This window comes from Macaca thibetana, chromosome 11, assembly GCF_024542745.1.
Source record: "Macaca thibetana thibetana isolate TM-01 chromosome 11, ASM2454274v1, whole genome shotgun sequence".
Classification (NCBI taxonomy): Eukaryota; Metazoa; Chordata; class Mammalia; order Primates; family Cercopithecidae; genus Macaca; species Macaca thibetana.
In genome coordinates, this window is record NC_065588.1 from 35,646,475 (window position 1) to 35,673,747 (window position 27,273).

Genomic DNA, 27,273 nt, shown 5'->3' on the forward strand with positions numbered 1-27,273 from the left:
CCTTTCTGCTTGCTCCTTTGCTTGTGGTATCTACTGAAATCTTACAGAAGTGATGTATATTCTGAAACTTCTGGGGATTTCTAAGTGACACTGAGCATACTCAGTAGCTATAGCCAGTTTTGTTTGCCAGCAGCTGGCCCCCAACATACATACACATTTCCAGTCAATTAGAACCTTAGGAAAATATGCATTAAGCTAGAACAGAAGTTGGCAAATTACAACTGGTGGGCCAAATCTAGCCTGCCACTTAATTTTATATGACCCTTAAGCTAGGAATGATTTTTACATTTTTAAAGTGGTTGAAAATACATCAAAAGAGGAATATTTTGTCCTGTGAAATTTATATAAAATTCTCATTTTTGTGTTTATAAAGAAAGTTTTATTGGAAAACAGTCACACCCATTCATTTATTCTCTGTCTATGGCTTTTTTCAAGCCACAGTGGTGGATGCAACAAAGTCTAAAATAGATACTATTTGGCCCTTTAGAGAAGTTTGCAAACCTCTGTGCTGGAATATAAAATCCATCTCAGCATTAAATGATCTTCATTACTGAGTTTATCACAAATAAAGAACTGTCCTCACTTTTATAAGTAATCATATTTTTAAGTTTTTAAAACTTCTTTCTTATGTAGTTATATTAATTCTGACAGTCATCACATATCTCTTCATTTGTTTGCATTCAATTCAGCAGATTGACTGACACATGAGTGTCAAACTCATGCAAGTTTTTTTGATAACTGGCCATATTAGTAGCACACTCCATCATCCCATTAAGACCTTTTAAGCCTGTCTGTACAGATCATAGTGGTCATGGAAGTTATTGTCAAACTCTTTTCTTCCTAAGCTCTTGCTTTTGTTGTATGCAAGGTAAGGTTGCCTTTCATTTTTGTCACATTTCCTAACAGCTAAACACAAAAGGGTTAGCAGCGACAGGACAGGTTAAAGGCCAGGGTAAACCTAACTGGGGGTGATGGCAGGATGTTGTTAGGCAGAACATGGTACACAGAAGGACGCATGGGTCAGACAGTAGCTGAAAGTCGAGGCAAGTGGTTTTCAATTCATACAACCATATTGGGGAGGAGCACGGCAGTGAGAAATTTAGAAGCAAAGGACACTAGAGATTCAAACAGGACTTAGGTGGAGGTAGGTCAGTTTACCAACTGATAATGAGGTTGTAGTGCAGAAACAAGCTTTTAGCATCTGGAGTGAGAGACTTGTGAGAATGAAGAATTGTTTATCAGGAAAATGATCAAGACAGAAATTTTGTTACCTGAATCATGGTACAAGGAAGGTTGAAAGTGAGTTACTTGAACTGTGGAAAACATCAATGTGAGATTTGATTTGATGTTGAGCCACTTACGTGAAGACCTAACTCTAACCACCTAAATTTCACTCCCACCATTCACCTCACCCTGGTCTCAAGGGTAAGAGTTGGTCCTAGTGTCTGAGACTAGGCACAAGCCTTCAGATAAGGAAGAGGAAGGATTCAAGAAGACAGGAAGCCGTATAGACAATTGAGTCTATATGGCACGTAAGTAAAAATATATGGCATGTAAGTAAAAAACTAAGAATGTCAAGATATTTCTTTCAGTTTTTTCTTTTTCTTTTCTTTCTTTCTTTCTTTTTTTGGGGGGGATGGAGCCTCACTCTGTTGCCAGGCTGGAGTGCAATGGCACAATCTAGGCTCACTGCAACCTCTGCCTCCCAGGTTCAAGTGATTCTCCTGCCTCAGTCTCTCGAGTAGCTGGGATCACAGGTGCCCACCACCATGCCCAGCTAATTTTTGTATTTTTAGTAGAGATGAGGTTTTGTCATATTGACCAGGCTGGTCTCGAACTCCTGACTTCAGGTGATCCACCTGCCTCGGCCTCCCAAAGTGCTGAGATCACAGGCGTGAGCCACAGCGCCCGGCCTTCTTTCAGTTTTTTTCTATTGGCGGTGTGCAATTAAAGCTAAGAGAATGTTAATTTAGTTTGAATTCCAAACTGGGAAAGAAAGAGGAGAAAAAAATCATTTGTTACTGTAGTAAAAAACGTATATAGGCCTACTTTCCACACAGACATCTCAACTTTATGTGTGTTTATATGGGAAAATACTGAAATTTTCTTAAGAGGGGAGAAATCGTCTTAGAAAAGATCTTGAGAAACAATGAGAATAATTTTAAAAATCAATAATTCTCAAATCACTGTGCTCTCAAGTGTGACATTCTCACGTACACTACCGATATCCATGAAAGAGATGGATTAAATGGAGTTTATAGATATAGAAAATACAAATTAGAGACTATATATGTTTTATGAACTGTAAAACATCAGAAATTATTTTTGTAATAAAAGAATTATATATACATGTATATACATAAATGTATACATAACATATATATGTGTTGCATGTTCAGATTATGAATATCCAGAAAGTAAATAATTTTTAGAAATAGGTAAAGATAAATTGTTAAAGGTTTGAGAATTTTGAATGGATTTCCTTCTCAATAAATGCTTAATAGTATTTCATCTGTGCCATATTGCTTTCTTGAACTGTTTCCTGACCCAAGAGATTACCTAATTGCTCTACTGGCCCTAAAATAACACAGCGTTGGACTCTCTTATTAGCTATCAGTCATGCTAGCCTTACTCATGGAGGCATAAACAACATGGAAAATGAGATTTTAGGTCAACATTTCAGCTATTACACATAACTATCTAATACCTGGTTCACAAGGAAATGTCTTTTTCTGTGAAGGAAAACCCAGTAAATATCTTGTCTGAACATGCATCTCATAGGTTACTCTTTCCTTAGCCTAATTCACTGTCTCCTTGTGACTGGAAGGAAAGAAGTGACTCTAGTAAGGGAGAAGAAATGGCCCATCCAGCTCTCAGTTCTAATAAGAACTAGGTATTAGATAGTTATGTGTAATAGCTGAAATGTTGACCTAAAATCTCATTTTCCATGCTGTTTATGCCTCCATGAGTAAGGCTAGCATGACTGATAGCTAATAAGAGAGTCCAACGCTGTGCTATTTTAGGTCCAGTAGAGCAATTTTTATGTATTTTTCTTTTTAATTTTAATGGGTACATAGTAGGTGTATATGTTTATGGGGTACATGAAATATTTTGATAAAGGCATATAATACATAATAGTCTTTCAGGGAAAATGAAGTATCCATAACTTCAGGCATTTATTATTTCTTTGTGTTATAAACATTCCAATTATTCTCTTTTAGTTAGTTTAAAATGTATGATAAATGTTAACTGTAATCATTCTGTTGTGCTATCAAAACTATATGTTATTCATTCTATCTAAATATATTTTTCAACCCATTAACCATTTCCACTCCCCCAGTCCTCCACTAACCTTCTCAGCCTTGGGTAACCATCACTCTACTCTCTATCTCCAATAGTTCAATTGTTTTAATTTTTGGCACCCACAAATGGAGTGCCAGCTCTCAGTTCTTTACTCAACAACTTGGTCAACCTCCCCTTATGTCCCTTTACTCACAATAAAGAAAAAAATAGTCAGTTAATCCCTTAGCAAATTATTTCCCCTTTGAGTTAATTTAGTCAATATGTTTTAAAATGTTGAAAGTAGGAAAGGCTAATACACAGGGCCATTGCTCCTCCTTGCCTGTATGGTTTTGTTACTGAAAAAACAACTCCGTGTCAAAGTCTAATATTCTCTGAAATGCTGAATTCACTTGGTCTAATTCAATTTTAGATATACCTTGGTGAATTTTGTCATAAAAATCAGGATTTATGTGATCAAACAAGATGTCTACCTGGGGACATAATCCTATTCTAAATACTATTTTCCAATGACTTAACAAAAAATTGATTACTATATATCGAATTGTGAAATCTTCCCCAGGTTATGTTCTGGAAAAACACATGGCAATTTAAGAAAAATATACTTTGTGCATTTATTTGGAAGAAGAGATGCCTAGTTTCTAACCAAAATATTATAGGACAGCTTGTAAGATAATTGTTTTGTAAGGATATACAAACATAATACAGAAACAAATAGCATAATTCAATTTTTGGTTTGAGATTTTTTTCTTCAGTAAGGATTTTAACATGTTTGGACCTTTACATCTAATTAAGTTTTGATCAAGCTTTTTTTTTTTTTTTTTTTTTTTTTTTTTTTTTTTTTTTTTTTTTTTTAGCGGAGTCTGCTCTGTTGCCCAGGTTGGAGTATCTCAACTCACTGCAACCTCTGCCTCCTAGGTTGAAGCGATTCTCCTGCCTCAGACTCCTGAGTAGCTGGGACTACAGGCGTGTCCCACCACGTCCGGGTAATTTTTTATATCTTTAGTAGAAACGGGGTTTCACCGCGTTAGCTAGGATGGTCTTGATCTCCTGACCTCATGATCTGCCCACCTCGGCCTCCCAAAGCGCTGGGATGACAGGTGTGAGCCACCGCGTCCGGCCTGATCAAGCTCTCTTAGCAACTCAATGCACAGAACGGTAACTTACTACAGTGCTATGTTTCTTATAAACACCTGTTTACGGAGTATTAAAACTGCACGTGAAGAATATTTAAGGAATTTGGGTATGGGGTAATTAATGGGAATGGAAACATCATTTTTAGCGTTAGTGATCCTTAACTGTGTCCTTGCCTTCTTTTTCTTTCTCAAGTCTGGTCTCTGATTCGAAAAAGACGTCAGAGACCTGTCAGAACTAGGTAAAATTATGAAGGAGATATTTTGAAACACGAATCCTGTGGCCCCTGTCAGATAGTTAGGCTTCCATTTATTTAGGCTTGCCTTGCCTCCGCGATGAAAACGTTGTCAGCCAGGCCGGCTGCTTTGCCACAGCGTCCCCTTGCGGCCCTATCAGGACCGGAAGCAACACGCAGAAGCCGCAGAGGCTGTTGGGAGGTTGGGCCTCGGGCCTTGGACCAGAAGGAGCTTCTTCAGGCTCTGAGACTGTCAGGAGGCCGTGGGGGATCCCGTTGAAGCTGCGATTTGGCGCAGAGCTGAGATGTCTGAGCTCTAGACGCAGGGACCTCGGTGTCAAAAGATTTGCGAAGATGAATTGGGTCGGGGGGTCCCGGTAAGTTGTGCAGCTGGAGTTTGAGACTGGGACATTCATTCCTACACCTCTTTCTACTTTCCAGCGGAGAGGTCACAGCCTTAGCTGGAAAGAACTTGGTAGGAAAGGGTCTTTTTATTGTTATCCAAATCGCGATGGAGACTCTATAACCATGTCTCTGTTCCCAAAACAAAACGAACTCAGCTTCTTCCCACTGCCTTTAAAAAAGGCTTCACCTGTGGGGGCCCCGTGAGCAACCTTCCCTGCTGCCCCTCCTCCCCTTCTCCATGTTCTATGCGCTGTTACTCTAATGAGGCCTTTTAGCACCTGAGCCCTCCCCTACTGCCTTTTTTCCGGGTCTGCACCTCTTTTAGGTTCTTCTGAGTTGATACATAGTCTTTACATTTGGAATTTGGAAATTATTTGTGACCAGTCCCAGCTGCACTTAAATCAATGGCGGGGCAGCAGTATCACCATAAATCCAAATTGTAGTTTGTATTTTAAAGGGAAGTAAAGTGAACCGTTTTTACTAGAGTAACTTGAGAGAATGTGCCATTTATTTTGTATTTAGAATTGATAACACAAAGCGTGATAGATTGACAATTTAGTTTTATATAACCTATTCATTGTTATTGACCTTAAAGTCCAGCTGAGGGGAGATCATGTGGGCCTGTAATTTCATTTGATCAAAATTCTTGATGAGAAGAATTGTTTTGACTGAAACAAGAAGCCATTACGTGTAATTTTTTTGTCACAAGTAGACCCAGGACAGTAATTATGTGGTTAGATTATAATGCGTTTAAGTTCTAAAGAATTTATTGGAGGAAAGACAGCTTTTGTATTCACTAAGTATCGTAACTATGCCTGATAATTTTAGCATGCACTTTTATCCTGTTGAATATGCTAGCATTGTATTTTAGCAATTTACCTGAATTACTTCTGGCTAGTGTTTTGGCAGCAGACTTGTACTTTGGAGAAAAGTAAAAATTTATTTACAGGCTTCAACAGGATTGAGTTGATACATGATTATAATGCGATGTTTTTGAATTTAATATTCTTTAAAATATTAAATAGGATTATATGAAATAATTTTACAAATGCTTAGCACTATTAAAATGTAGATGTTGCTATTATTCTGTCATATATCACAAACTTTTATGGCTATTTTGGGACTAATATTTTAGTTGCTATTGGGAGGACGCAAAAACAATATACTGCAGGAAATATGTACTCTAGGATTATGTTTCTGAAAATGAGGTACAGCAACTGGAGGTGCAGCATCTGGAGATACTAGGTACTGGGGGTTTAAGAAACATGGTTACATCTCTCCGAAGCATCAGTTTTAATCAGAGATTAGGGGAAAAAAATTATGTGTTTAAATTTATACAAACGTCAAAGTCAAAATAAAATATAGAGACAAATATCTAAATTTAATGTTTTATTTGGATTGCAATTCAGGGCATACACAAAGTGTGTCTTTGGTATGTCTGAAGAACAAAGAAAAGGGTGGGGATTTTACAAAAAAAGAGAAATGTTGCATATGGTTTTGAAAGAAAGTTCATTGACAGTAGTAAAGTTGTGAGGAGCTGGCAAGCTCTGATTGGTGGGTGATGGTGGTAGTTAAAAATTAGTCATAGACTCCTGGAAGTTCATTTTAGTAGTTATTTGGTATAACTGGTCCTAGGCAGTTTCAGCAGCTTGGCTTGCAGAGAATCACGTTTTTGTAGCAATGCTCTGTGCCCTGAGTGCTTTTGCCTCCTGGCTTCTCAACTCTGATGTGGTTGGACAATACAAGAATGACTCAATTTGTGTGATCAACCTTCACACAAACATGGATGTATTGTCGAGTGAAATGAAAAACTCTTGTGAAATGTTCAGATAAACTGCAATTTTAAATAAATTTTACGTGGAGGGATGGGCTTCTTACGGTAAAGCCCCAGATTAGTAATTAAAAAAAAATGAGTATCTCCATTTTCGACTGTCAGGCAAGGGTAGACAAGATTAGTTGATCTTGGCATTCATAGTGTCCTAAAGGGCCTCAATCTGAAATAGTGCTTTTAGCAACCAGTGGCAGGTGATTGGAGCTAATAGAATAGAAATTTTAATCTTTATCCCAAACCATCCTGGAGTACTTTTTACCCCCTCCATTGTTAGGGATGTTTTGGTTAAACATTTTAAGAACTATTAGGAACTTAAAATACAGACAAGTGAAGTGATTGGAGAACAATTCTAAAGTTCCTTCAGAACAATTCCGGAGTATTCAACAGTAAGTAATTCAGCAAATATATTTTTTACATGACTACCTTTTTAGGGAATTGGTAAGATGTAGAGGGGGATTCAGAAAAGAAAAATACATCTGGTCCACAAAAAGAACCTATGAGAGAAAGAAGAGATTAAAATTAGGTAAATCACTGTAATAATAGATATTTAAATAGGACTTAATATTGTCGCAAGCACTGTTCTAAGTGCTTCTTATTCATTTGCTCTTAAGAATGCTATGATTCATATACTAATATTATTCCCATTCTACTGATGGGGAAGCTGAAGCATAGTTAGTTAATGTTAAGTGACTGGAGTAGAGTCACCCAGCTAGTGAATGACAGAGTTAGGATTTGAGCCCAATGTGCTTACCTTCCATGCTATGCTGTATAGAAAGATGAGTGCCACAAATAAAGTAAATAAAAGTATCACGAAAAAGGGCTGTGAAAATTCAGAGAAAGAAGAAACAGGAAGTTACCCTAAGCCTTGAAGGACAGAAATAGTGCACAGAGCAAGCACCAAAGGGAAACAATGAAACACTGGTTCTTAAAATTAAAATGGAGGTGAAATAAATACTTGATCAAATTGGAGACCTAGGTTTCAGCGAGGCTTCTTAGGAAAGGGAAAGATGAGTTGCAATGGAAGGTATTAAGAACTTGAAAAATGTTAGTTTGTGATACCAGGTAAGTCTGCATTAAGACACTTAAACAGTTAATAAAGGGCTCTCTGTATACTTTTCTCAAGTGAATGAATGAAGCAAATCTATGTTTTAGTAATAGCAACCAGATTACTTACACTAATTTGAAGTAGATTGTTCTTGTATATAGAAACCTGATAATTATTGAGTTTAGTTGCAGAATCATTTGATAGGAATATCTTTACAGTTTTACAGTTGCAAAGATCTTTATAGCTTTTCTTGTAAAAACGAAACTGGGCATTTGACCTTTTGCTGCTCTTCAATTTAGGGACTTTACCAGTCATACATAAAATATCGTTTTGTAATGGAAAGAGCCGATGATTGGGGAAGAAATAAGCTTCCCTTATTTTCCTTTTTTAGTTGCTTACTTAGTTTGGCTTTAGTGTTTTGGTTTTTGGCCATCTTTGCAAGATATCATAACAGTGCATTTCAAACCAAGGCCTCATTGAGGGCAAAGAAATTGATCTAAGAAATTAATTTACATGTATATGATAGGAATTCCCAAGCTACTGTCTCTTTGAGACTTGATAATCAATGATAATAGCAAGTTTTTCAATTTAATAGACTCTTTTTTCTTTTGTTCTGAAGTTATATCCTTGTTAAGTTTTTTGATACTAAAATGCCCCCTTTTATTTTTAATCCTTTTTTGACAAAATTAAAATATCAATCTATTGTCAGTCCCACCAGTTAATTTTTTTTTTTTTTTTTTACTAATCTGGGAATTAGTGACCTACACCTCTCACATTTATTTCATATTTGCTAGAAGTCACCCCTGAGACCGTGTATTTTTCTAATCAGGTTGAAGTGCAGATTTGAGAGACAACATATGTAAGCACTGATTTGTTTTTAATTTTGAAAAGATTGTTTTATTTTCTTGTTTATTAATGACTAGTTTCACCAAATTCATACTTACTTCAGGTATGAAGGTGGTAGTAAGAAAGGAGGAAGATAACATATAACCAGACTTTGGTCTGCAAAATGCTATTCAGAATCACATCGGTTATAGATCTATAAATATACCACTATACATGCAGCATAAGATATTTTTAAATTAGGGAGTTTATTTTTATAATTCAGATTGGAGAATGCAATCAATGTCATAAGAAAGACCTAGCCAAAGTTCTTTAGGTGAGGGAGAGGTTACCATTTGTAAATGTAGGCCTAGACTTAGTTCATCTAAGCAAAATATTATTGAGTGCTGTGTACCAAGCACTGTGGCAGGTGTAAGTACAAAGTAACTGAAATTTAGTCTTTTTCTATAAGGTTTTAGTGTATTGGGGAAGAAAAGTATGGTTTGCCATTAAGTTAGAAAATATTTAATGTCAGAGGCCAAAATAGGATATAAAAAGTAGATAATGTGAACCATAGTAGAACATAGGATAGGTTTAGCTGAGAGTTTGGCTACTCAGAGGCAAGGACAAAAGAAGGTTTGATGGAGAAAAACAAAAAATAAAAGCATTACTTGAATAGTTGGAGATAATGTCTGCATATGTCTGCTTGATGGTGAGTTTGTAAGCTAGACAAAGACGTTGAACATTTATGTTATTGAGGAGTCATTCAAATTCAGAAGTCACATAGTGAAAATTGTATCTTATGACTATTAGTTTGTGGTGTTAGTGGTATTTAGGTTGGAATATAGTGGGGAGAGACTCCAAAATAGTGATACCAGTTAGGATTCTGGTAGGAAAAAAATGTAATACTATTTTTCCATTTTCAGATATAACTTTGTTCTTGAAACTCAATCCACACAAGTCCTAATTTCATTTTGTACGGATCACAGGCTGTGTAAATTTTGGTTAATTATTAAATTTTCCATACAGGAGCAGATCCAGGTTGTGCAGAGCCCTGATTGTGGAAAAAGAATACAAAATTGTGACTACAAAATTAGATACAGGGCCTTGGAAGGGGCACATTCAGGTGAAGGACCATGAAGCTTAAGCTTAATTAGCGTTACAGTAAACTAGCCTCTGTCTCTATGCTTCTCTATGTTTCTTTCTTCATGTGTTAAATGTGGGTAGTGCTTAAATGTACCGCGAACATCATCCTAGTTTGCCTGAAATGGTCAAGGTTTATGCCTGTGGTCCTAGTAGCATGCCCAGTTTAGCATTTGTCTCAGAGTGTTTGTTTTTTTAACTAAATATAAACTACCATTAATAATTCTGTTAAAATGAGCCCAGATAGAATCAATGAACATTTTTTTTTTTTTTTTTTTTTAATCCTCTGCCTGGTTCTATTAGTGTGTGAGCCATATGTGCAGTGAAGAGAGTTCTCACTTTAACATGAGGTTAAATCTGGAAGACATCCAGTGGTAATCCAGCTCTCTTTTCCTGATATTTTCCAAATGGAAATTAACAAACAACTCCTTTTAAAGATTGCATGATGGGCCCTTGCTCATAAAATGGAAGTGTGCTGGGACATGAGCAGCTAGAGACAACTAACTTGCTCGGTACGGTGGGAGAAGTATTTATTGCTGCTGTCTCTACTGGCCACTTAGTGTACCAGCTAGTTACATGAATGCAAGCTAATAGCTCCTATGCTTGGGTTGGGGTCAGTAGGAGATGTGGGGAATTTTAGATTAGGAGTAAATGAAGTGTTTGTAGAGAATAGAGGCTTATCAGGCCTGTCAAGATACAAAGAATAGTGTGAAGGCTGTTGCTATAGTGGGTTTGTCAACAACTGTTTTTCTCATTGTTTGATAATACTTTTGCAATAAATCTTTTTGGGAGCAGAGAGCTCAAATAAAGGAAAAGTTAATGTATGATGAAAATTTGACTACTGATACTTTGTTTTTCAAGGATGTTGATGACGAACCTGTAAATCGTGCACAAAATGTTTGCCAATATTTAGCATTCCCATGGTTATGTTACCGGCCACATGAAACTCTGAAGACACAAATCTACTGAAAAAGCATCAGAATTTACTTTCAAATTCAGTAGTTATTTTTGAGGAGATTATACCTGCAGATAACAATATAATATATATAACTGTAGAAGGCCCAATTAATTGTGAAGTATGAGTTTTCATTTACATCAAATGGCTTTTAAATTAATTCCACTTATTTTAATTTAATTTTTTCTTGTGTATTTTCAAAAATAAGAGTGATAGCTGTAAATGTATCTTTTATTAGCAGAAATTCATAAACAGTTGAATGATGCCAATTTTATCAGGGTAATCAATGCCGCAAACAGAAAATAAGCTAATTCCAATAAGTTTTTCATCTAATTCATGGAATCAAAAAAATTTCTTAAAAGTTCTTTCTGTCAAAGGTGAAACATCCAATATTATCATTAATGCAATTGTGAATTTAGTTAAGTTCATCATTGAAGATAAAATTATTTCTGCAATATGGATACAAATTTTGTGGACCATAGTATAATGGTTAAAATGGAGTTCTTACTAAATTAAGTAACCTGTGAAGCTGAGATATACTCATAATTGGTTGTGGTTGCATCAAAAGAAGTTCGATATTTTACCATATAGAAACTACAGTTGTCAAAAACTTATGAATTATTCTATAGATATTCAGTAATGTAACTGAGAAAAACTGATGTTGTATATAAAGGAATGCTTTAGTATGTTGTTATAAGCTTCTTCTCTTTGCTTCTTTTCATTAATTGAATTTCATGAACACTTGAATCTTTGAATAATTATGTTATAAATTAATCTATGGGTCTTAGAGTGTTAATGAACTGGTTTTGTTTTGTTTTGTTTTGTTTTTTTGAGGCGGAGTTTCGCTCTCGTTGCCCAGGCTAGAGTGCAGTGGCGCGATCTCACCTCACTGCAACTTCCACCTCCCGGGTTCAAGCGATTAGCTTACCTCAGCCTCCTGAGTAGCTGCAATTACAGGCACCTGCCACCATGCCCAGCTAATTTTTTGTGTTTTTAGTAGAGACGGGGTTTTGCCATATTGACCAGGCTGGTCTTAAACTCCTGATCTCAGGTGATCCACCCACCTCGGCTTCCCAGAGTGCTGGGATTACAGACATGAGCCACTGTACCTGGCCTATTGAACATTTTTATAAGCAGGTACTCTATACTTTGATGGCAAATTATTCAAAAACAGTTGGAAATTTTTATTTTAAACATTCCATGAATGGCCTGATCAAAAATTCAACTTTTGAAGCTCATAGTAAATTGTAATTATTGAAGATAAGGCTTTTAAAATTGAATTCTGCACAAGATTTAACTTTGAAAATATATTTTTGGTATTCAGATATATTGGAATATTGTGACTGGTACAAAGGTTTTGATGGAGTGCCTACTTTTAATTGGTTAATTTTTTTTTTTTTTTTAGAAGAACAGAATGCAATTGAAGGAGTCTACAGTTTTATAGCATCTACATTTAGATAAATATTTAAAAGAATCAGATATTGCTGCTTATTTGTCAAGTTTTATCTTGTAAAAAATAAGGTATAAATTGAATAAAAATAGTACTTGTGAAAATATTTGGACTAAATACTTATATAAAAACAAAAATTGGATAGTATCTTCCATTTGGCAAAATTTGTTCTGAGCTTACCAGGTACTTCATTATCTGTAGAGAAAGTATTTTCTCAGTTAATGTGAATTATGCAGAGTGTTGATTGAAAGTTCAACAGTTTTAAATTTATTAACCAAATGCAATTTTAAACATTGCAGGCAGTTTTATGAAGAGAATTTAAATATTAGGAATTAATACTGAAAAACTGCTTTCTTCTGAAAACTATGAGTAACACATTGTTAGAGACATATGCAGTTTAAGTAATTGATGATAGCACATGTATACAATAAATATTTCTGCTTATACTTTTTGTTTAACCTTCTGGTAACTGATGTAAAGAACTGTTTTTGCTTTAATGTTCCCAGATTTACATATATATGTGTAAATATATATATATAGTTTTAACTTATGAAATAAGTTTATATATTTTTTTTTTTGAGATGAAATATCTCTATGTTTCCCAGGCTGGAGTGCACTGGTGCCATCTCGACTCACTGCAACCTCTGACTCCCGGGTTCAAGTGATTCTCTTGCCTCAGCCTTCCGAGTAGCTGGGATTACAGGCACCCGACAACCATGCCCGGCTAAGTTTTTGTATTTTTAGTAGAAACAGGGTTTCACCATATTGGCAAGACTGGTCTTGAATTCCTGACCTCAGGTGATCCTCCCACCTCAGCCTCCGAAAGTGCTGGGATTATAGGCATGAGCCACTGCACCTAGCCAAATAAGTTTATTTTTGAAAATCGTTTTTGTAGAAAATATTTTAGAGATTGACAACATAATGAAACCAATATTTTCGTCCACAAATAACATTTTAAATGTGTATATATTTATATACATATATCTTTTTATGTGTATGATACATGCATGTATCATACACATACACATTTGTACATACATATACAGTTACATGTTGCTTAGTGACAGGGTTACATTCTGAGAAATGTACCATTAGACAATTTTGTTGTTGTGTAAACATCATAGACTGTGCTTACAGAAACCTAGGGGGTCTAGCCTACTACACACCTATGCTATATGGCATAGTCTTTTGCTCCTAAGCTACAAACCTATACAGCATGTTACTGTACTGAATATCGTCAGTAATTATAACACAACAGTAAGTGTTTATGTATCTAAACAAATCTTAATATAGAAAGGATGCAGTAAAAATACCATATAAAAGATAAAAAATGGTACATCTATATAGGGTACTTACCGTGACTGCAGCTTGCAGTACTGGAGTTGACCTGGGTGAGTCAGTGAGTGAATGGTGAGTGAATGTGAAGCATTAGGACATTACTGTATACTATTGTAGACTTTATAAACACTATACCCTTAGGCTACACTAAATTTATTTTTAAAGATGTTTTTCTTTCTTTAGTAATAAATTAACCTTAAGCTAATGGAACATATTTTACTTTATAAACTTTTAAATTCTTTTTGAGTCTTTCGTAATAACACTTTGCTTAAAACACAAACACATTGAACAGCTGTATGAGACTATATCCTTAGTGTGTAAGATTTTTTTCTATTTTTAATTTCTTAAAACTTTTCAAAGTTTTTTATTAAAAATGAAAACACAAATATACACATTAATCTAGGCTCACATGGTTAGGGATCATCAATCTCATTGTCTTCACCTCTACATCTTGTTCCACAGGAAGGTCTTCAGGGCAATAACATGAATGAAGCTGTCATCTCCTATGATAACAATGCCTTCTTCTGAAACACATTCTGAAGGGCCTGCCTGAGGCTGTTCTACAATTAACTATTTTTTTTTAATAAGCTGAAGGACTATATGCTAAAATAACAATAAGTATAGTAATAATAAATACATAAAACAGTAACACAGTCTTTTATCATCATTATCAAGTATTATGGGCTCTACATAATTGTATGTGCTATACTTTTATACCACTTACAGTACAGTAGGTTTATTTATACCAGGATCACCACAACATGTTAGTAATGTTTGCTACCATGTTCTGACAACTAGGCAATCACTAGATGATAGGAAGGTGTCAGCATCATTACACTCTTATGGGACCACTGTAGTATAATATAAGTTGTCTGTCCTTGACTGAACCATTGTTATGCAGTGTGTGATTTTATTTACTCCTTGAAACTTAACTGTAAGCGTTATAATAGTCTCAGTTCGTTATCTACCCTTTTTCTTCTTGTCAATAGTTACATTTTAAAAGATTTATATTAAAAAGTTTTTTATGGTTCCATATGAACTTTAAAGTAATTTTTTCCAATTCTGTGAAGAAAATCGGTGGTAGCTTGAGGGGGATAGCATTGAATCTATAAATTACTTTGGGCAGTATTGCCATTTTCATGATATTGATTCTTCCTATGCAGGAGCTTGGAATGTTCTTCCATTTGTTTGTGTCCTCTTTTATTTCGTTGAGCAGTGGTTTGTAGCTCTTGAAGAGGTCCTTCACATCCCTTGTAAGTTGGATTCCTAGGTATTTTATTCTCTTTTTAGTAATTGTGAACGGGAGTTCACTCATGATTTGGCTGTTTGTCTATTATTGGTGTATAGGAATGCTTGTGATTTTTGCACATTAATTTTGTATCCTGAGACTTTGCTGAAGTTGCTTATCAGCTTAAGGAGATTTTAGGCTGAGATGATTGAGTTTTCAGCTGGAGGCATCATGGTGCCTGACCTCAAACTATACTACAAGGTTACAGTAACCAAAACAGCATAGTGCTGGTACCAAAACAGACATATAGACCAATGGAACAGAACAGAGACCTCAGAAATAACACCACACACATCTACAGCCATCTGATCTTTGACAAACCTGACAAAAACAAGCAATGGGGAAAGGATTCCCTATTTAATAGATGGTGCTGGGAAAACTGGCTAGCCATATGTAGAAAGCTGAAACTGGATCCCTTCCTTACACTGTATACAAAAATTAACTCAAGGTGGATTAAAGACTTAAATGTAAGACCGAACAACATAAAAACCCTAGAAGAAAACCTAGGCAATACCATTCAGAACATAGTCATAGACAAAGACTTCATGACTAAAACACCAAAAGCAATAGCAACAAAAGCCAAAATAGACAAATGGGATCTAATTAAACTACAGAGCTTCTGCACAGCAAAAGAAACTATCAGCAGTGTAAAACAGGCAACCTACAGAATGGGAGAAAATTTTTGCAATCTACCCATCAGACAAAGGGCTGATATCCAGAATCTAAACAAATGTACAAGAAAAAAACCCAAAAAACAAAAAACAACCCCATCAAAAAGTAGGCAAAGGATATGAACAGACACTTCTCAAAAGAAGACATTTATGCAGCCAACAGACATGTGCAAAAATCCTCATCATTACTGCTCATCAGAGAAATGAAAATCAAAACCACAATGAGATACCATCTCACACCAGTTAGAATGGCGATCATTAAAAAGTCAGGAAACAACAGATGCTGGGGAGGATGTGGAGAGATAGGAAACCTTTTACACTGTTGGTAGGAATGTAAATTAGTTCAACTATTGTGGAAGACAGTGTGGCGATTCCTTTAGGATCTAGAACTAGAAATACATTTGACCCAGCCATCCCATTACTGGACATATACCCAAAGGATTATAAATCATTCTATGATAAAGACACATGCACATGTATGTTTCTTGTGGTGCTATTCACAATAGAAAAGACTTGGAACGAACCCAAATGTCCATCAATGATAGACTGAATTAAGAAAATGTGGTACATATACACCACGGAATGCTATGCAGCCATAGAAAAGGATGAGTTTATGTCCTTTGCAGGGACCTGGTTGAAACTGGAAACCATTGTTCTAAGCAAACTATCTCAAAAACAGAAAACCAAACACCACATGTTCTCACTCATAGGTGGGAGTCGAACAATGAGAACACATGGACACAGGACAGGGAACATCACACACTGGGGCCTGTCGGTGGGTGAGGGGCTGGGGCAGGGATAGCATTGGGAGAAATACCTAATGTAAATGGCGAGTTGATGGGCGCAGCAAACCAACATGGCACGTGTATAGCTGTGCAACCTGCACATTGTGCATATGTACCCTAGAACTTAAAGTATTAAAAAAGTTTGTTTTAGGGATGTAGAGGTTTTATGGTATTTATAATATTGCTTATTAAAATTCAAATCCAAGTCTAGCTACCTGTAAGACTATCAGGAATGTTTTTGTGGAAATCTTACAAAGTTTGTAGCTATAAAATTAGTTGCTAAATTGCATCTAAGAACCAGTTTAGTTATTTTAATGAAAATATGTTAAATGTTTCAAGACTATTTCTAAATTTTAGAGATAGTACTAATGGAACTATGAGTATATTCATTTTTTTCTTCTTGAACTAATGATAATGCAAATAGCTTGAAATATACTTCTGTGTTGGAGTGTCATTTGCATTCTGAAATATCTTCCACTGTGTGACTCAGGAAATGGCCGTTCATGTTTATGATTACAGCTTATAGCTGTGGAACAGTGTTTTCTGTGTGAAAATACTGCAAGAATGTGGTCTCCGAGAACTTATTTTAATTAGGTTCTGTATTCTAAATATTAGATGAAGTTTTGCTTTATTGGTTTAACGTTCTTTTTCCCTTAATACCTTTCTTTGGTAATTCATACTTCTGTGAAAACTTTTTCTTTTGCATTGTAAGAGAAGTTACTTAAAAGCCATAACATTCTAACATGTATCATTACTATTCCTATCACATCAGGTCAACCTGCTTTAGTTTTGTGGAAAGCCAATGTAAGTACTTTTTCTAGGCTAGTTACTGTCTTGAATGTTAATAAGTCTACCAGCTAAACAATGTTAGATTTTGATGTTTTAGGTTAATATTAATTTCAGTGTGACACAAACCATAAAATACTGTTTTTCATTTGCTAATTATTGGTCTATTAATTTTCTTTAAATTTTCCACTTTTCATCAAATTTAAGATATTATTATAAGAGCTTAGCAGTCTGGAGCAGTCTCTTTTGCATGGCACGATGCCCCTAAGAAAACAAACTGATCAAGAAACTAAAAAGCAAAACAAAACAAAGGAAGCAAAAAAGAACAAGTTAATACTGACAGTATTAACTGTCAGTTTATATGACACTCATAGTTTTTAATTCCTAATACAGTTTTAATAGTTCCTGCATACTCCATGTAAAATGTACGTGTTAGTGTTTTTTTAAACATTTCTTTGGCAACTTTATTGCATTTGTGTCTTTTTAATTTTTTTTAAAAAAGGAAGTATTTCTTTAGCATTTTCCTTTAAACCTTTCCTTACTAGAAGGAATAGCAAGGAGCAGAAATGCCCTCATGCGTTTTTGTAATTAGCATGGTAGTTTTTCCCTCTCCCTCTACTCCTTTTTTCTCATTTCTCTTTCTCTTCCCTTCTCCCTCCCTTCTCTCCTTTAACCCCTTTATACTTTTTTGTTTTTAACTTTTTTTCTTTCTTAGCAAAGAATAATGTAACAAATATTTATGTTACTACTATCTAGAATAGATAACTTGTGGAGGATTCTATGAAGAGGTTATGACCTACCAATTTTCTTTTAAGTACAAAATGATTTTGAATCAATACCTATTATAATGGCAACTAATATTGTTCATTCAAACTTTCATTGAAAGAGATGGTTGTACATATTTCTTTAAAAATTCATTTTCCAGAATAACGTAGTAATTACTGTTTAAAAAAGACGAACCTCATTCCCACTTTCTAGCTCACTCCCAATTCACTAGTAATTTAAATTTCAAGACAAAAATTAGAGAAACACATATTTTAGTTTGGTTGAGTGTTGTAGTACATAAGTCGAAGAATGTAAAACAACACTGAAAGCTAAGTAGGGGCATGCTATGGAAGTCATCTCCCTAAATGATGATCAGAGGTGTGTTTTAAAGCAGTTACTTATATAGTAAAATATATTGGAGAACATTTGCATAAAATCAAAGAGACCCTTTACAATGTAATTATGACAGTTGACTACTTACATAATACTGCAGTAGTCAGTGTGGAATGCTTTTAGCAATGACTGCTAGGGATTCATTGGCAAGTCCTTTTAATTATAATTTATTTTTGTCATATATAAAGTTCCAGCTAGTTTCCCCTACTACTTAGGGAATATAGTCTCTTATCACTGTTGTCTTATTTTTATATTGGCCTAAGCAAACCACAAGAAGCAACTATTAAGGAGTACATATATCCTGACATAGCCAAATAAAAATGACTTTTGGATCATTACCTATTTTCATTTTATTATAGCAGTGTAGTAGACATTTGTGTTCTTTGGCATACCAGTATCTGAGGCCCCTGTTTATGTGTGGTATATCTGTCTACCACCTTAGGAGTTTTGGTGATAGGTACAGGCCACCTTCCTCTATAGTAAAGCTGAAAACAACAACAACAACAACAACAACAACAACAAATAAACAAGCCTAGATACTTGTTTCCTAGTCTGTTTTGCAGCTAGTGAATGGGTACATGATCTAAGCTCAATTTTGGTGCTCTTGTCTTGTACTTTGAATCAAGAGTTAGTGAACCAAGAAAATAGGGACTGCAGTTCATCTGTTTTGTAGTAGGCAGTTGTAGGAGCTGCAGCAGGATTGAATTTTCAGGGACAAGGATGCCAGGGGAAGTGCTGTCCAGGAGTGGAAATGGTATAGTCAGCAGTATCCAGTATTCACCAGTGCCAGCAGTGGTATCCTTATGAGACTAATTGTTGCATGATTTTGGCCATATTCCCAAAACTGCCTAGACTTCCTTGTTCTTGCCATTTGACAAGCATGCCTTCTCAGCAGGTCTGTTTGGCTATCCATTTTTCTTTTAATAAATTTATTTTCTGTTTGAATCAGCCAAATGTACTTTCTGTTGCTTATAAGAATTCTGACTGACGCACTCTTCTTCTTTAGTGCAAATAATTGAGAGTGACTGTATTCGGGAAAATATTTAGTTTATGTGGACATACCATTCTCTTAATAACAGTGATAGCCTTAATACTCTAAAATGTTCTGTTTAAGAAATGACCTTTGACATATATGTCAGAATCCTTTTTCATTTTCACTGCAGTCTAGTGATTGCTAGGCTGATGTAGATATTGGTGTTAACTTCCTAATTAATTTTTTTCTTAGGCACATAGGGATGCGCATTAAGTAGTATGTAGCATTTGGTGATAGCCATGAATGTCCTGGATAAGAGAAAATCAGCCTGGAATAAAATCACACAATGCATACATATATGAAGACCATATTTATTTTGATGTCTTAGTTTTACTGAGCTCTATAACATGGAAACTGCTTATACAATAAACATTTATTTTTGTTAACTCTTTTTAGTCTGGATTGTGTAATACTGCCAGCTCTGTTATACTTTCTATATTTCTGAACTTTGAAAAGTCACTTTACTTTCTGTGCATAAGCTTTGCGAGTTTTAAAATGATGGAGAATAAACTAATTTCTCAGGTCCTCCTTAGTCTTAGCAAGTAAGTCAGTAAAATGAATTTTTTTGAAATTTTTCTTTGTAAAGTTTGAATGGCAGCAGTACACTTATGATGCTGCATGCAGCAGAATATATAGGGTTCTTTGCTCAATGAGTTCAAATGGTCAATTGAGACATAGCTGATGAGTCAGCTGGATTCTAATGAGTCCACCCTGAACGTGCCTGATCTCAGAAACTAAGTAGAGTTGGGCCTGGTTAGTTCTTGCATGGGGGAACAAAGTTAATGGGAAGTATGTTAAAGAACACATTCAATAAGTTGCAAAGTCTGGGGTATTTAGTAATTGTCATTGGTAAAGTTTATGAAAATCACTGGGAAAAATGAACAACTTTGTATATTCTCGGTTGATATACTTGAAAGGCAGTTTTGGCTAAGAACTCCAATATCAGACACCCTGGATTTGAATTCTGCCTCTACCACTTATAAGCGGTGTGATCTTGGGGAAGTTACTTAACCTGTCTTTGCCTTAGTTTCCTCATCAGTCAAGTGGGTACAGAAATAGAACCTACCTTACAGAGCTGCCATGGAATTAAATGAGCTTATACATGTAAGGTGTCTGAAGTATCTAGAATGGTGAAAGATATATGGTATTTAGTATTAGCGATGATTATTTTGATATTAGATATTATATAGTTAAGACACAGTGTCATTTTACTTATTTTTACATAAATCTTGAATTTGAGGCCATAGTGTTATGCATGTCTAAAAGTTATGTAAATCTGGTAATATTGTCGTGAATATTTTATAGTGTTCCACTATTATTAATAGAACAAATATAACCATTAAATACTGCACTATCATTGGTATTCAGTGCTGTATTTGGCTCAGGGATTATCGATACAACACACATCTAGAACTACTAGGTTTTTTTTTTTTTTAAAGAAGATGCTATTGTCTGCATTTTTGTGTTTCCCCCAAGTTCATATGTTAAAATCCTGACTCCCAAGGTGATGGTATTAGGAGGGGGTGGCTCTGGAAGGTGATTGGGTCACAAGGGCAGTGTCTTCATGATTCAGATTCATACCCTTGTGAAAGAGGTTGCATAGAGCTAGCTCACCCCTTTTACTAAATAAAGATACTGCAAAAAATGTCATCTGTAAACCAGAAAGTGGGCCCTCACCAGACATCGAATGTGTTGGTGCCTTGATCTTGGACTCCCTAGCCTCTAGAACTGTGAGGAATAAATTTCTCTTCTTGGTATGCTCCCTGGCTTTATGGTAGTTTGTTATAGCAGCCTGAACAGATTAAGACATAGATATGAGATTTCAAGTAAATACAGCTGATATATTAATGTAACTGATGTTGCTCTAGCAATACACTTCACATTTCCTTAGATCCCAAGTAGATTTCAACTTCCTCTCTATTCTCTGTTGATTTCAGTAGAATGTTGAAATACAAAGAAAAAGAAGAATGTTGACCAAGAATATTGCTATCAGATAAGAATGTTTCAGGGATATATTCTTTCCAATGCATTTTTTTTTTTTTTTTGCTTATCTTAGCATTAGAATTCAGATTTATTTTATACTTAATTATTCATCATCAGTATGCAGGTTTTTTTTTTTATTAGATCTTGGATTTCCTATCTAAGAAAATTTTGTGAAACATCATACTGTAAATACTTTAAGAATATTTTTATAGTTTCTTTTCAGAAAAAAATGCAATGATACTACACTTTTAGATTTTAACTCTAAATCTATTAAGCTAAACTGGCAATTGTCTTAAAGGTCATTTCTTTAATCACTATGTATTTTATTCTGCTTCCTTTTTCAGGTCCAGGGTTCTGATCAAGCAGGAAAGGAGAAAGCAAAAGGTAAAGAAAAAAATGTTTTTATTTTTGTCAGCCTGATGAGAACAATGACCTTGAAGTGTTTTTCTACCACCAATACATTCACCTAAGTGAAACTGGAGGCCACCTTCCTTTGTTCTTCTACATCCTTGTTGATACTTAATTAGCCACTCATTTTGCTCAGTCAGAGACTTAAAGATCATTGTTGATTACTGCTGTCCTTCTAGTTCCAAAATGTATCCCAAATCTGACCACTTCTCACTACCTGAGTATTGGTATTCTAATTTAAATAATCATTTATTACCTAATAAATGATGTACAGTAATGGTGTCATAACCTGTGTACTACTTCCATTTAGTTTGTCTTTATTTTTTATTACACTGATTGCATTCCATAGTAAGGTTGAGCATGTATATACTTTACAACTGAGCAAAGAAACTCTTGTACATGTGCCCTTTTGGATATGTACAAGATTTGCTTGAGTCATTGTTATGCTGAAATAGCAAACAGAGAGAGAGAAGGAGAAAGAAGACAGGCAAAGGGAAGGAAGGAGAGGGAAAGAGAACTGCCCCAACATCCATTAGCAGTAGAATAGTAGAATGGTTAAACAAACTATGGCATATCCAGTAATAGCATAGCAGTGAAAATGTATAAGCTGCATATAATTAATGCAGATGAATCTCAAATACACAATGTTGAGCAAAAGAAGAAACTCACAGAATATAAGCAGTAAGATTCCTTTATACAAAGTTCTAAAACAGAAAAAAACCCAATAATGTTAATACGATCAAAGGTAGTAAAGTTTAAAGAAAACGGAGTGATATTATAAAAGCAGGATAGTGACCATCTATGTTTTCTTTTCCTTCCCAAGCTATCCCCTTTTATATTGTATCTCATTCATTTCTCAGTCATCTTGCTAACATCAACAATGAACTTTATGTTGTTCAATTGAAAGGATATTTGTCAGTCCAATTCATTTTATTATGTTGCCATCTCCTACACAGTTTGCCATTCCTTTCATCTGGAAACAAATTCTTTCTGTTCTTTCTTCGGTACATTCTCCAGATTTTATTTCTGTCTCTCTGGTTGTTCCTTTTTAATGACTGTTTTCAAGTTAAAATTTGATTACTTGGTTTCTGAAAGTTTTCTGATTCTTTTCAAATTGTTTTCTAGTTGTTTTTACCAAGTGAGACTTGACAAAAAAATTGAGCTTAGTCTTGTCAAGTGAATCAATTAGTTACGTACTTCTGTTCTTTCTTGGAACAGGTATTAGATGCTATCATGATGGCTAGAGAATATGGGACAGACTTCTTCAACATATTTCCTGGAATAAAGGCTTAGTCCCTTTGACAGTCTTTGTGTTGTTCTTCCTTATTCCTGGAACCTTACATTCCTACCCTCTTTGGATAGCTCTGACTCATCTATCTATCTTAGAACCCATTTCCTAAGAAATCTTCCTTGTCCTCCTCCCTTCCCTGTACCCACCCTGCCCCCAAACAATAATTTACATACCTTTCCTAGGATTTGATACCATCCCCAATCATAGTCAGTTGTATTTATTTGTGTCATCATCTCCCTCACTATGGTCTTATCCACCACAAAATATAGTGCCTTTGTACTTTGTACAGATGAACTAACAAGTTCTTAATTCCAGGACACAATCAATTATAAGATCTAGCAATGACTGAGTTATTGTTTCAAGGGGGAAAAATATTTACATCCTGAAGATCCTGTTATTTCATTGCTTAACCATAGTGTAGTCTTTAAAAATACATTTTAGTCTAATTTGGGGTTCCAGATCACTCAAATGAAATGTGAACAAATCCTTTTATCTATTATTTATTTTGTAAAACATTTACTTTTTTTGTGTGATCATTAGCAGGTCTCTTATAGTTCTTACAAGATTTTTACAAACTTAAAAGTTATAATTAACAATATTCTGAGATGTTACTGTGAAAGAGCCTCAACTTCTTGAAAATAAATATGATATGTAACCTCTTCAGATTATGACCTCTTGCACTAAATATTTTGCCATCTTGGCTTTTTCTCATTTCTGACAATTTCACATTTATAATTACATTTATAGCATTATATTATGAGTTATATAATGGAAGAGAAGTTATAATGAGTTATAATGGAAGAGAAGATGTTTTCGCAGTGTCTTAATATCTAGCACATAATAGTGGCTTGATAAATAAATGTTAAATAGTTAATTTTTATTTAAATGAATTAATGATGTAACCTGAAAGAAAGAATGGCAATAAGAAAGAATAATAATTCAAACAGAAAGAAAATAAAAACTGGATAAAGTGATAATTATGTGCAAGTCTGGTTAAAAAACAAACATCTAGGAATCCTGGAGGGATAACAAATAAATGAAATTGGCTTTGGTTGCAGATTAATTTGCACATAGCTTTTTTTTTCTTCATTTCTGTTGACTTTCAATGGCACTCAGCTGTACATATTTTTAAGGTTTTCTATATCTGCAGAATAGCATACTTTGTAGAAAAACAAGATTTTGGCCTGTCAGAATTGTTGTTCTGTTACTAGATTTTTTTAACTTTCTATATACAGATAATTTCTAATCTTTTGATTTCAGAGAATAGCTTTATAGCATTCTGTTTTAAAGGTTATGCTTAAGATCATAAAAGGCTGTGAAATTTAGTCTTTAGGCAAACTGCAAGTTATGATTAATTGTAATTTATTTGTAAACATACAAAGATGTCACAAAATATAAAAATATCAAGTCAATGACTTAATAATAGGATTGCTTTTTATTATTTATAATTCTGTTTAAAACCACGTATTTGCTGCATTATTTTTAATTTTTAATTATTTTAGGAATATTTTGAAAAACACAGGTTAAAATCAAAAATGAAATCACTCGGAGTTTTATCTCCTGTCAAAAATTCTGCTGTCAGCTTAGACATTCTTAACCTATATATGGTAAATCAGATATCTTGCAAGAAGAAAATCCCTGGTAAGTCATTCCAATTGCATTCTGTTTTGAACTTGATGTAATCATAATAATGTTTAGCCTTCTAATTAGTTTGTAATTTTAGAGCTCAAAGCATGTGGAAAATTAATTTTAAAATTTGGTTGCTCTCTTAAATTAGATGCCTAGTTAATATCTGCTTAAAATGTTTTGTTGCTTAATCCATTTATTTTTATTTTTATGTTGTGTATGTGTTATATAAAACTAATTTATTAGGTGTCATTAAACTTATTATAGTACAGTTGTTATATTATTCTATACAGGTAGGTAGTTACCAAAGTTTAGCTAGAGAGCAGGGAATAAATGTTAATACATGTCAACAAATTAACTATTCTTTATATTTAGAGGATAGGTATGAAAGGAAGATCTGGAAACATTCTTGCCTCAATGACTAGTTTCCTATGCCATCACTTGAATTATTTATTACACTTTACTGGGATGTTAATCATAGCAGTCTAATACTGCAAAATAAAGTCCGTTTTGTCATATATTTTGATTCTTCAAGTAAATAAAAAGCTTAATTAGAGTATATTTTTCCTCTCTCAGAGGAACTTGTGTATGATATTTAAGTTTTAAAACAACTGCTAAAAATGAGAGCATAAAAATAAGACAATTTATCAGGAAGGGATAGAAATTCATCAGAGTATTGTTAATATTTCATTTCCTTTCTCCGTCATTTTTTTCCTCCCTCCATAGATAACAGTTTACACAAGTAAATTTAGTTATACTTTAGAAGGAATAAATACATTGTTCATGGACTTTGAGAATAAAACTTTTTGTTGTAAATCTCTTTGATGTATTTACCTTTATTTATTCCCAGTCGTAGGGTAATAAAAATATATTTCCTCATCCATTGCTAGGTTTATGGCTAAAGCTTCAATAACAAAAGACAGATTAACAGGATAAAAACATACAGATTTATTTAGTAAGTTTTCTGTGACACAAGAGCCTTGATAAAAAAGTTGATATCTTAAGATTGGAAGAAATGGCTAAACTTGTGTATTTTTCTTGTCAGGTTTGATGAAAAAGTGGATAGTCCTCAAGAAGTATGATTGGATTTTTAAAAGAATGATCTAATAGTAATAAACTAAGGGGATCTTAGCAAGACCTCTTTGCTCAGATTCTTCTTTGTGACCCTGTGTCTTCAGAGATAGGGATATTATTTTCTTCCAAGTATAACCAGGGCACCTCTCAAATGAGGGTTTTATGACCTGCTTCAGGGGGAAGCTGAGAGTAACCTTCTTGCTTCTGCTATTTTCTTAAATAGCAGGATGTCTTATTTGGGGATAATGTCCTGAACCCCTGCACTTTCTTTTCATTTATTTCTTCAGCATATTTTTATTGGGTACCCACTGTAAGTACTCTATTGGGTGCTGAGGATAAAACAGAAAGCAAACTTTATTAGTCAGGACTTGTGGCTGCAAATGACAGAAGTTCAAAACAGATACATTTTTACTCCTTTAACAGGAAGAGTGATGGTGCAGTGGGCCTCAGAGACGACTCGAAACAGGAACTTGGATACTATCAAGATTCTTTTTCACTTCAGTTACTAACTTTATTTTCTCAGGCTGTCTTCATCATTGAGGCTCAAAACATGGCCTTAAGAAACTAATATTACTCACCTCCTCTAGTTTTGCCACCAAGGAAATACTGAGAATTGTTTCTCTTGTCCCACATTTCAAAATTCCACTGTAAGAATGTTGCCTTGTGCTACTGGTACCAATCTCACAGTGAAACAATTTCATTTATAACTAGAAGAATGGGATGCTATTATTGGTTCATCTTTAGTCAGATGGCTACTGCGAAATCACGTATTTTATCCAGAGAGGCAAGAGTTTTATTTTGTTTTGTTTTTAAAGACAGGGTTTCACTGTGTTGCCCAAGCTGGTCTTGAACTCTTGGCCTCAAGCAGTCCTCCAACTGCAGCCTCCTTAGTAACTGGGATTACAGACATGAGCCACTGTGCCTGGCTTGAGGCAGGGTTTTATAAGAAGATATAAAATCTACACTATAACTATGTATATAGTTGGGGTGGGTGTATCACAAAAATACAGTGGGTGAAAGTACTGACCAAAGAAAGGGAAAATATAAAGTACAGTGGGAATATATAACACAGTATCTAATATAGTTTGGAGATCGGAGAAATCTTGGTGGAAGAAAAAGTAGAACTAAATTAATAGGGCACCTATAATGAGTATATAAGATAATGAAGAAAAATATATTTTAAAGTCTCTGTGATAGTTGTTTATATTGTAATGATTTATTAACACTGACAGAATGTAAATATTTTAGTAAAATTTCTTAGATGTACATTTATGTAATAAACATTATATATTAAGCAGTACTTTTACAAGATTTTATTACTCTTATTTTAAAATTATAATTATATATTTTTTATTGTAGAAACTGTGAGGAAACCAACCCATGTGAACATGAATAGAGGCATAAAAATGCCCCTAAGAAAGCATAATTTAGAACTCCCAATATCGCCTCACTGTGTACCTTCTAAACTCTGCCTTGATGATACAGAAACCAAGTAGGTTTTAGCTAGGATTT

The 27,273-nt window shown here is 34.5% G+C and overlaps 1 protein-coding gene across 2 annotated transcripts in view; it reads left to right on the plus strand.

Annotated features, from left to right (window-relative positions):
- Positions 1–4,859: 4,859 nt before the first annotated feature.
- The window catches only part of C11H12orf40 (chromosome 11 C12orf40 homolog), a 130,115-nt gene continuing 107,701 nt past the window's right edge, over positions 4,860–27,273 (plus strand). The window contains exons 1-4 of one of the 2 annotated variants that reach the window (XM_050750133.1): positions 4,860–5,046; positions 21,707–21,746; positions 24,564–24,702; positions 27,121–27,253. In XM_050750133.1, coding sequence (XP_050606090.1) covers positions 5,024–5,046; positions 21,707–21,746; positions 24,564–24,702; positions 27,121–27,253 — 335 coding nt within the window. In that variant the 5' untranslated portion in view covers positions 4,860–5,023. The remainder of the gene's footprint in view (positions 5,047–21,706; positions 21,747–24,563; positions 24,703–27,120; positions 27,254–27,273) is intronic. The other variant, XR_007717909.1, reaches the window with a different exon arrangement.